Source organism: Mya arenaria, chromosome 13 (genome assembly GCF_026914265.1).
Source record: "Mya arenaria isolate MELC-2E11 chromosome 13, ASM2691426v1".
In the NCBI taxonomy this organism is placed as follows: Eukaryota; Metazoa; Mollusca; class Bivalvia; order Myida; family Myidae; genus Mya; species Mya arenaria.
Window position 1 is genome coordinate 49,781,777 of NC_069134.1, and position 12,021 is coordinate 49,793,797.

Consider the following 12,021-nt stretch of genomic DNA (forward strand, 5'->3'; position numbering starts at 1 on the left):
GATGAACCCTATTGATTTTGAGGTCAGTGGGTCAAAGGTCAAGGTCAGTGTGACTGTAAGCTGAAAAAAGGTTTTCTGATTGTCCATATTTTATTTAAGTGTCCAAATCCTACTAACAATTTGGCTCCCAAGGGGGCATAAATGTTTCACTAACATCTCTTGTTTCCTTAAATTTGATTTCTTCTCCAAAATATGTATTATGAATTGTTAACTTTAGGTAAGAACTCTTTGTTTTGTAATACATCTAGAATACATCCTCAAACTATATAAAATCTATCGGGTTTAAAATGGGCGTTTGGTGAGCATCCATTGCTTACAGCGGTACTCTTGTATAATATTTGATAACTTGTTTCAGGTTACAACTGGACTCTCCTGTCTGACGTCTATCTCCCTGCTACCATGACCAAGAGCGTACAGATGAGCTGGCACCACTTCTTCTCCAAGCTCGGGGTGGAAGATGCATTCTCTGTTAGAAAACGGGAGGTTCTCATCAAGAGGAAAGATTTGGTACAGTTATTATTTATTTGTTTGTTGTTGTTTTTTTCGAAAAATTAAGATAAGGTATTATTATCTTAAGGTATTTTTTAGCCATTATCACTAAAGAGCAGTATTACCCAACTCTGGTCCAATGATGAGTATGAATACATAGTAATGGACTACTTTCTGTTGAGCATGGTCACGTGTTTCTTAGAAAAACCCTTTTAAATATAGGTGAAAACCAACACTTATTCTTTTGCTTTTATTTTCCAGCCTTCATCCCTATGGAACAGTCACAGCCAGTTCTGGCCCCAAGATGAGGATGAATACATAGTGAGGGACTTCTTTTCTGTGGAGCTTGATGGTCTTATTAGGCAGGATGTCAATATGGAGGAAACACAAGATCAGTCTATGTTTTTGCATCAGATGAGAAATCTGTGTATGTACCTGGATAGGCACTTTGCTCAGCAATTCTTGCCATTTACTTCTAGAACACAAGTCGTTAGTAAGGATGGGAAAGAATTAAAGGAAACGGATACATCAATCAGTATTCTGTTGAAATCGTTTCCATGGTTACCAGCTATTGAGACGATGGACACTGTTGATTTAGATGGTGCAGTTAGGAAAGAAACAAAAAGACTGTTGAAAGAGCCTGCAAGTCTATATCTAAGGTCAAATAAAGTAGAGACACTGTTATCAGACAAGGTGTTATATTTGGACATGCAGATGAATTGTACTTCTCTCATCCAGTTCCTTGGTCTAAAGAACGTAGTTCAAACTGAGGTTGTCAAGGAATACCTGTTGAAATGGGGCGAAAGGGAAAAAGCTGATGTTCCGAAGGAGTTTTGTACATCATTAGACCACATGAAGAATGTGTATCAGTATTTGAGTGATGAGATGAAACGACATGAGTTTCAGGAACTGTTGAGAGAGCAAGCAGTGATTTTTGTTCCGAATAAAGGCACTTGGGGCACCCATGATAGTGCAATGGAGGTGGCTGGAAAGATGTTGAAGAGAGATGAAGTTTGGCTAACTGACAAGACGAGCTTGTTTGACAAGCATGGATCACTGCTGGAGGAATTTCATTCCGATATTTGCCGAAAAAGAACTATCATTGGTTATTATTTGGAACCAAACGAGGTTTGGGACCTCTTCAGAGTTGAAGCTAAAGTTGATGCTCAGCCAAAGGTCGAAGAGTATATAGAGCTATTGGTGCTGATGTGTACCACAGGGACACCTAAAGACACCAGACTTTTGACTGATGTGTTGATCATAATGACCACAATTGGTCAGGCTCTGGTGACGAGACCTGAAGGAATGCCTGATGTAAAGACGGCTGATATGGTACTGGAAGGTCTAAAGTCTACTGTGAAGAAAAAACTGAACACGGAAAAGGTATGTCTAGAACGTTTTGAATAAAAATCAGTTCTGAGTTACTTACCCCTGTTTTAATATTACTTAAAAGTAACATATCCCAATCATAATTTTTAGTAAAAAAATTATCAATTTGAATAAAAATTTATTAAATTTAGCTGTTCTGAGCTTACCTGAGCACAATGTGCTCAATGGTGAACTATTGTGATAGGCGATTGTCCGTTTTCTGTTGTTATCCTATGTCAACCTTCAAACAACTTCTCCTTAACCACTAGGCAAATTGCAACCTAATTCCACAGAAATGTTTCTGGGTTTGTCCTTTTCCTGATTCCTAAAAATGAAATGGTTCCATGTAGAACTCTGGTAACCATGGCAACCAAAAGGAAAACTTTGAAACTATTTTTTCTTAGGAACCAATGTGACAACCACTGCAACTACAACAATAGCAGACTTCTTTAGCTCTATATGACTTCCTTTGCAACCAAGGACTTCCTTAGAAACCAAAGACTTTTTGTACTTAATACCTTTATCTACATCAACCAATGATTTCCTTCGAAATTAATGACTTCCTTTGCAAGCAATGACTTTTAAACAATTAATGATTACCTTAGTAGTACCTTTATCTTTAGCAACCAATGACTTATTTTTCAATCAATGATTTCCTTAGCAACCATTGGCTACTATAACTTCCTTTACAACTTTTACTTTCTTAGCCATCAATGACTTCCTTAGCAACCAATGACTTCTTTAGCAACCAATGACTTACTTAGCCACCACTCTCTTCCTTAACAACTACCTACATCCATATCAACCAATCCTTAGCAACCATTGACTTCCATTAGTTAGCTTCCATTGCCATCACATCCGTTGTCCCTGGGAACATCCAGTTGACAATGTTTTGACTTCCCCAGAAATACTTTTGATTTTCCTTTACATTGACCAAATCCTTATCAACCATCAAATTATTCTGGAACTATTACTACCTAATCAAGCAGCAATATCATAAATAACCACTGATTTTTTGTTCATTTTAATCAGGTAAGCAATACAGGGCCATCTGGCCCCAATTTCTCGAAACTTCTTAAGTCCCTTATAACAGGATTAAGCCCTCTATCGCTTACCTGATTAAAATGAACAAAAATTCAGTGTATCAACTAATATACTTCCAAACAAGAAGCCCTTGTTTGGAAGTGTATTAGTTGATACATATTAGATAAATGACAAATTTTGTAATCTCCCACTTCAGTGATTCAGCCAAAGGCAGCTAAATGGGTAAGTGTGTTGGACAGAATGCTGATTGCCAATAAATGATGAAATCATTCAAAAAGTGTTTTGTAATTTCCAACTTCAGGTATTTCCTACGAAGGCACATAAGTGGGTCAGTGTATCAGACAGGCCGCTGATTGCAGATAATCGTGACTTTGAGGAAATGTTTGCGTGCAAGGAGAACGTTCACTTCCTTGACGTGAAAGACAAGACCAAAAATAGGGCCAAGCTGAAGGCAACATCGGCAACCAAATGTATGTTACAATCATTAAGATTCTGGTGTTGTGAAGATTTTATGACAATGTTTGTAATGTTTAATATCAGTTTTTTCCACAAACTGTGCTTTATTATCATAATTATATTTCCCAAAACCCTAATAAATTAATTCATATGTACTCCTAACATGACTTTTATGATAAATATACCCACTTCATGGCTTCCCATTCTTTTAAGTGATAAAATTGATTGATGAAAACTTTTAAAAGAGGTTAACTCTGCTAAAATTGCTGAAATTGACAGGGAGTGGCTAAAATGCTTATTGACAATTTAGTGTGTGAAACAATCAAAACATGGTGTTCCTAAAAACCATTTAATGCCTTTTCAACTGGGAAACCATTATGCACTATTTTTAAACACATAAACTCAGCCGTGACAGCGAATTGATTATTGCGTTTACTCTTTACATCAGGTCAAATTATGTATCATTGGCCTTATACTAGCTTGCATTGACAATTCTAGGCTTGTTACAATGAAATTCTGTATTTGCCAATGTTTTGACCATCTGGTGTCTAGCCCTTTTAATTTACTGAGCGTTTAGTTGATGCAGCTGTTGTGAATTAGACATGCAAGCAATTGATAGAGACCAAAATATTCAATTTATATTTGCATACACTATATTATGTAATAATAAAGTTGCAAATGGTTAACCCTGCAAAGTTGGCAATACCCAAAAATATCACAAAAATGAAAGTAATTCTCAGTAAACCAAAGAATTAATTAGCTTTTTAGGTGAAAATCTTGAACATAAATGAATGTTTATATTGGGAATAAACTGATTTAGTTTTCATATAAACTACTTAGACGAATTAGTTTTTATATGAGCACAAAACTGATTAAGTCTTTTATATTAACTACATACAGAAATTAGCCTTTATATAAATGGTTTGAAATGAGTAGAATTGTGGTTTTAAGTTTTGTCGAATCTCATCAATGTCAATTTTGGCTGGTACATGTATGTTTGAATTTTCTTTCAGCCATTGAACTCCAGATAAATTGGGAGTACATCATGGTTGTCATGGAGACCTGTGGAATACGTAAATTGAGCGATAGTGTCGACATCAAAACGACTCCGGAAATGATCGAACCCTGTCCAGATTTACAAGTATATATCCATTTCTCTGAAATCTTTATGTTCAGTATGGTGTCATTTTTAAATGATGTTATGGCAGTTTATGTTTTTGACTTTGACATCTTTTCCTGTATATGATGTCATTTACTGTACACAATCTGACATCTTTTCCTGTATATGATGTCATTTCCTGTACACAATCTGACATCTTTTCCTGTATATGATGTCATTTCCTGTACAAAAACTGACATCTTTAAATGTACATTGTGGCCAAATTTTGGGGTATGTTTGGGTTTGGATAAAAGTGAAAGCTTAATATGGTCATTATAAAAAGATAGATCAGCTACCAATGACTCAGTATTTCTAATAATAACATAAAGGGGAAATAAACCAAGTTATTGAAATCATTACTAAGCTACTTTGTACAGTGTTTATATCATATGATAAATTATGTCATAAATACTTCTTCGGAAGGCAACATTTTACTTCAAATGAAGACTTAAAACAAAAATAACTTTTCTTTTTCTTCACCATTTTTAACAAAAAATGGCATTCTATGCCGCTCAAAGAGCTCTGCTTTTGTTTTATTACCAGAGTTTGATTAGGTGATTAGTTTCCTCAAACACTTTAACATACCGTAACTGTTTCAAAAATAATATTTTGTCATTGCTCGATCAGGTGGTGGTTTGGGAAAAAAAAATTTGGGAGAGTTTTAAGAAAACTCTCAATCAAACTCTGGTAATAAAACCAAAGGTGGTGCATTGTAAGTGTTGTAAACTGTGCTATGTTTCATTTAAAATGGTGAAGAAATGGTAAAGTTATCTTTGTGAAAAGTATTCATTCGAAGCAAAATATTGCCTTCTAATGGAGCATTTATTACACAATTTATCACATGGTTTACACTCACTGTGTGTTCATGTCATACAATTCAAAAACTTTCAAGAAATGTTTTAAAACCAGTAAATTGTTTTCAATTTTCAGCACTACTTCCATAATGTAGTGCCCCATGTCCAGCAGTTCCTGATGGCGAGATTTGAAGATGTATATGCCCAGCTGGAGCAGACAGGTACCCGACAAATGTTGGCAGAGGCTAGCTTTTATATGGTGAGTACATATTGCTATTAAATTCAAATTCACCCAAGGCGAAGGTTATTTTCAAGTGTCAAGTTAATAGAAGTATGCATGTATATACCTGCTCCATGCATGCCCCGACACCAACAGTGCTACTTTTAATTATGCTTCCCCCATTCATTGGGAGACATATTGTTTTTTGCCCTGTCCGTCAGTCAGTACGTCAGGCCATACGTCACACTTCGTTTTCGCTCAATATCCATAGAACGCTTAGACCCAGAAACTTCATACTTGGTATGCTGGTTGGTCATGACAAGTAGATGACCCCTATTGATTTTGTGATCAGTAGGTCAAAGGTCAAGGTCGCGGTAAACTTGAGATGAATGCTGTTGGTATTCTGTTGATGCAGCAGGTGTGCTTCAAGCATGTAATTACTATTATAAACAGTTGGGCTTCTGTTGTTGCTTGACGTGTATGTCAAGCAGGTATGATACTCATTTGGCCACTGTTGTTGCTGGAGGTGTGTTTAAAGCAGGTATGATAGAAGATTTTGCCTCTGTTATGATTGAATGGATTGTAAATAAATGTGTTGTCTCAGGTTGCTGGTTGATAGCTTCATGAATAACTCAAAAAGTTTGGTACAAATAGCTCAATATTGCATGAAATTATATTTTTGATGTAAAAAATTGGTCCATAAAAATTAAAGTTGTACTTTTTTCATGATGAAACCTATTTTAAGTTTAAAAATTTCTTTTATACTGTATTGGATTCATTGTTAATGTACATCTGCCATGTACCGCAAAATCTGTTGAACTGATTAAACTTTCATAACAATGTATTTGACAGGCATATTTTAACAATAAATTGTGTATGCCGAACTATATATGTTTGTAATGAAAGCCTTCATTTAATTGCTATCTATTTTTACTTTCATGTTTCTTTGAAGCATTATTTAATTGGTCATACATTGTGATGCCACAAAGAAGTAATAATATAATAAATGCTCCAGGCTCAAACTTAGGCCAGAAACCCTTTGTTTATGTCTTTGATGAACAAAGGATCAGTCAGTCATGCAAAGCCATTAAAGTTTGTAAAATTATGAACCTTTCTCAGTTGAATAAAAAAGCATGATAGATAACACACTGATCATCATTTTTACAGAAAATAGTCATTACCCCACCCACTTGTGTTTAGCTTGCCATATCCCCCGGGATTTCGATCCATCCCCCCGGTTTCCTGGCGGGAGATAAAAATCCCCTGGAATTTAATTTTTTTTTTTTTTTTTTTTTGTTAGATATTTTACATCAGGCAATAATGATAAAGTGAAACCACAGTATGTGAGTGAAACTGAATGTAAAGAAACAACTCCGCAAGGGTGAAATGACTGTTTAAAAAAGCTTTGATAAATGCTAAAGGAAACCTTAACAACAAGTGATCAATTAATTTGAAGTAATGATCAAAGGCAAAGAAATATTACTAGTTTGGAAAAGAAGAAATTAATAATTTTCCTTCCATTTTCTTAGTGTCTAAACGTCATCATAGCTGATAGTATTAAGTGGAATTTTTTAAAAGACTTTAGAGGAAGTTAAATTTAATTTACAGTATTACAGTATTACAGTATGACACGACAGTGTATCATAAGAATATGATGAATCATGACATAAAATAATTCTGTATAATGAAAAAGTTAGAGGTTTTCATAGCAAAATATATGTGAATACATTTTTTTGTACTTGCATCTAAAAATACATTGAAATTTTGCCAACTTAAACCTGCTAAAAAAAAAACCCTGAATACAACCAAAATCCCCCAGAATATTCAGCCTTTCTGAACAAATCCCCCTGAATGGTCTCCAGAAAATATGGCATACAATAACTTTAACTACGGCCTAATTATGCAAAACTGTGAAAGATATTCAAGTGAAACTTTAATAGTACACATGTTGCCAAAGATTTTATACAAAGGCTCATAACTCTTCAATATTTTCAAGTTATGCACCTTTTTTTACTAAAAATACAACATGTGAGTGTGAGTGTTCCACAACACTATTGTTCTTTCTTTGTTTCCATGCATGACTGCACACAAAACCTTTATATCACAGACCAAGAAGCTGGAAGTAACCTACTGGTTGATGGGTCTTCGGGAAGAAATCCACGTCGTCAAGGAGGAAAAATGTGCCATTACCCCACCCACCTTTTATTTCCACAAGGACCATCTGTCCTCGACACCTGATATCAATCGGGAGATTGCTCGATTTTTCAGTCACGGGAATAATGACTGCAACAATGTACTCAGGTTAGTTAATACTAAAGTTTTGTTAGTTTAATTGTGATGAAAGCTGATTGGTTAGAGAATCAATCTTGAGTCTGCTTCTTGGGAAGAAACCAGTTCATTTTGAGAGGCCGTGAGAAAGTTCCCTTGGTGTGCGATCGACCCACAACCTTGTGGGTGAGAGGTGGACACCTTTACATTATGACATCTCTCGCCCCTTAACATTATGCAGGTTGGAACATAATTGTATAACTTATGTGTTTTAAGTTATGCTAATTTATGAATCACAAAAATTCAGCTACATGTAGCAATACAGATTTATATACATGCATACAATCATTTCCTAGCGTTATAAAGAACAACAAAATTGCAAAAAAGTACAAAAATTATGGGAGAGGTAGTTCCCTATATGTTATAGCTGATGTGTAGCATTTCATTTAATACACTCCTGACAAGGCTTTCAATGTACATCCTTTGAAAATCCTAATTTTATTGCAATTTTAAAAGTTAATAAGAATTTGTATCTACGTAGGGATCAAAACCCTATTTGGTAAAGATACTTTACAGTGTTCTGAAGAAGTCAGATTTTAGCTAAGAACTTGATAACATTATTTTACAGGAGTTTCCTTTCTGAACTATCCACCATTATATCCGGCCATACAGATGAGAGCCCTGAGCACCTGCTTGGCCGCCATGATGCTGGAGACATTGATGTGCCTGAAGGGGAATTATGGGCAGTGTCTGCACCAGTTATGCCGGAGCCCGAACCGGAACCAGAACCTGGTAAGTGGGAGAGATAAATTTGTGTGATAGTAGCTGAGCTTTGGTTGCTATGACGCTTTGGACGTTGAGGTGCCTGAGCTGGATAGTTTGCATTGCTGTTCTTGTTGTGCTTGAGTCCAAATCTCAACAGGAACAAGGTAATTGTATATTTTAGAACCAGAGTAACCATCATGTTTGAATTACTGTAGAGAAACAGACACCGTCCAACAAAGCCGACTAAGTATTCATGATTGTAGATGAGGTTCTTGATATGAGGGCTTGGTCCCCTGTGGTAAAATGCAAATGTAGAAGAGCCTAAAGGTCCAGAGGCCAGCTTATTGGATCCATGGCAGGGTTGGTGGGGCCACTGTTGGGTCTATGGCAGGGTTGGTGAAGCTGCTGTTGATTTAATGACAGGGTTGGTGAAGCTGCTGTTGATTTAATGACAGGGTTGGTGAAGCTGCTGTTGATTTAATGACAGGGTTGGTGAAGCTGCTGTTGATTTAATGACAGGGTTGGTGAAGCTGCTGTTGATTTAATGACAGGGTTGGTGAAGCTGCTGTTGATTTAATGACAGGGTTGGTGAAGCTGCTGTTGATTTAATGACAGGGTTGGTGAAGCTGCTGTTGATTTAATGACAGGGTTGGTGAAGCTGCTGTTTGTAAGGAAAGGGTCTCAGTGGCTTATTAACATTATGCATTAGAACAAATTTCAGAACCAGAAGATCACATGGGATTTCAGCTAAAAGCTTCGGGGCCTGCTTGGTCTAAGGCGAGGCTGGTAATCCTGACTTGCGATCAGAGCTTTAGTATTTGAAATACCTAATACAATGTATTTTCCCTACATTTTAGAGCCAGAGGAACAAATGGGATTTGAGGTCGAGGAGCAGAAGCAAGCCGATGCGCTCCAAGGCGGGTCACATGTCATGAGGGCATGGCCCCCAGTAATGGAACATGTAAACAGGGATAGGCAGGGTAGGGTGTACTTTGAATCATTATTATATTAATCAATTAGCTTTTAACGTTATTAGTCTGCATGCAAATTTTTGTGAACATTTATCAGGAGTGCCCTGAAAAAGTGTTCCTTATAAATTTAGATGCAAGTTCAAAATCAAAATTACTCACATATAAAATCTTAAGTTGTAATTTTGTTTTCAGTATTAGAAAAGTCAGATGAGAAGTCTAGTATCTGGCCACCTCCTCAGGCCAAAGACTACATGAGGTCAATGAGAGAACTACCCAGTAGCGTGAGAGTGGTTGCCAAGTCTGAACAGGGGGAGGAGGATGGAACAGCCAAGGGAGGTCATTCTAATCAGACTGATATGCAGGGAGGGAACTCTCAGAGGGAAAATTTGGATAACCAAGATGGCCACCCTCAAGGAAGACTGAACAGAGATGGTGGTGCAGCGAACTCTGAGGGTGGAATTAGTATGGGCACCAATACAGGGACTGTTGGAGGACACTCGACAGTGGCTGTGGCACATACAACTGGCACCAGTGGTTCAGATGGAGTGGGCTACTCAAACAACCAATCAGCTGTGGCCGTACAAGGCTCCGTAGCATCACCTGTAGATGGTGATATCCATCGTAAGTACAGAGTTGAAATTCTATCAGTAAACAGTAATATACGTTTTATGAGTCTCATAGTCAGTATTCCTTGGCGAGCATGACATTATAATTAAAAAGCAATGAATTCATACATGACCATTGATGTAATCTCTTTACAACGTACTTCAATTCAATTTTATAATATTTCCGAGGGAAATTACTGAAAATTTTACTGTTAATGAAGTAAATTATTATGTTTTGAACCCAAAATGCCAAACATTGTATTGAATGCATTTAAGTATCAAGGAGTTCTATATAGCATAACACTTGTCTATGATCAGGTAAAAGGAAGTACTCAGAAGATGATCAAGCCCAGCAAAGCAAACGTCATTCCGGAGACCATGATGGTGAAGCCCCACAAAACGAAGCAGGACAACAAGGTGAGAATATATAGGGTGAGGGAATAGGGAAGGGAGGGGGGAAGTTAATGCATACACACACTGAGTGAACATTATTTTGGAAACCATGAAACCAACAGGAATATGGGATGGGATAATGGGTTGGGGGGTGGGGGTATGCAGGGGTTTGGTGTGGGGGAAGGGGGCGAGGAATTCAGGGATATAGAAGTTAATGCATGCACCGGATATTAACTTTACAGGGCAATTGAATAGGCATTACATTCCGGCAATCATGAGGGTAAATCTCCACAAGGGATTACAAGACTACTAGAAGAGACATAATTGTATTTTGGGGATAACATATAATGTAATTGCAATGTTATAGTGTTCATTTGTATGGTCATTGTATTTTATCCAATCAAATCTCATGAATATCATGCAATTTAAACGTATCCATATTTTCTTTGTTATCTGATTCAGTTACTTAATCAATCCTAGATTTTCTAGATAACAATGTGTTTGCCTTTTGTTGTTTGTATGCCAGGAAGACATATATCAGTGACAATGGCCGTTCATATATCTGTACGTTGAAACTGGTGTCTCAGCTTTAACTTGATCAATTAAATTCAAATTAAGGTCATAATTCACCCAATGTACAGCAGTGTTGAAAGGTATGTCACACATTCATGCTCTCACATCAAACGTCGGGTTACTATTAGAGGTTACCTGGCAACACCTCCAACAAGGCCAAATAAGGGGGCATTTGTCACGTTCCTGTGACAGCTAGTGTTATTTGTTGTGTAGTATATAAAGGCATTTGTTTGTTTGTAGGCCATCCATCATACCGATATCCAAAACAAACTCACCATGGGGGACATGATGGTATCCACCAGTTTTCTGCTCACAAGAAAGGTTTGTGTAAAATGTCTATTACAAAAACATGGCTGTGTATATTTACAAGCAGGAATGATTCGAGAATATACACTTACGTGGATAACATAAATATTTGCTGATAAAACTTTTTTGAAAACAATAACAAAATTATGAATTTAAACATAAGTTGTAATAAATGAGAAAATGTTGGTGACCCAAATGTATATTGCTTGACCTTAGATGTGATATCTTGGAAAAATAGCGCTTAATAAGATATTTAGAATTACAATTAGATTAGATATATCTGGGGCCTGCTCCTGTTCTCGTGAAACTTCATGGGGGAATTTTGGTCAGTATGTCAAATATGTCAAATTGTCCATTTTCAGTGTATTTATTAAATAAGAGTTTTTTCCCTTGACTTAGTAAATTATGGTCTGAAAACTTGTTATGCATAAAGTATTGCTCCTTCACCGTGTACCTGCACATATGAAATGTTTGTCTGTTTGGCAAATTGTGCACCTGCGATTTGTCTGACATTTTACTTGTTTTAACAAAAGTTATTGAAAATATATAAGCTGACATAACAATGGCAGAATGTTGTAGATTTTATAACGCAAATGCTCATTGCGTCAAT

The 12,021-nt window shown here is 36.5% G+C and overlaps 1 protein-coding gene across 4 annotated transcripts in view; it reads left to right on the forward strand.

Annotated features, from left to right (window-relative positions):
- Positions 1-12,021, forward strand: part of LOC128213630 (uncharacterized) — a 57,335-nt gene that overhangs the window by 42,503 nt on the left and 2,811 nt on the right. For all 4 annotated transcript variants that reach the window (XM_052919608.1, XM_052919607.1, XM_052919609.1 and 1 more), the window contains 11 exons: positions 356-507; positions 751-1,872; positions 3,203-3,371; positions 4,371-4,498; positions 5,447-5,569; positions 7,638-7,831; positions 8,427-8,590; positions 9,421-9,543; positions 9,727-10,155; positions 10,458-10,556; positions 11,346-11,426. In XM_052919608.1, coding sequence (XP_052775568.1) covers positions 356-507; positions 751-1,872; positions 3,203-3,371; positions 4,371-4,498; positions 5,447-5,569; positions 7,638-7,831; positions 8,427-8,590; positions 9,421-9,543; positions 9,727-10,155; positions 10,458-10,556; positions 11,346-11,426 — 2,784 coding nt within the window. The remainder of the gene's footprint in view (positions 1-355; positions 508-750; positions 1,873-3,202; positions 3,372-4,370; positions 4,499-5,446; positions 5,570-7,637; positions 7,832-8,426; positions 8,591-9,420; positions 9,544-9,726; positions 10,156-10,457; positions 10,557-11,345; positions 11,427-12,021) is intronic.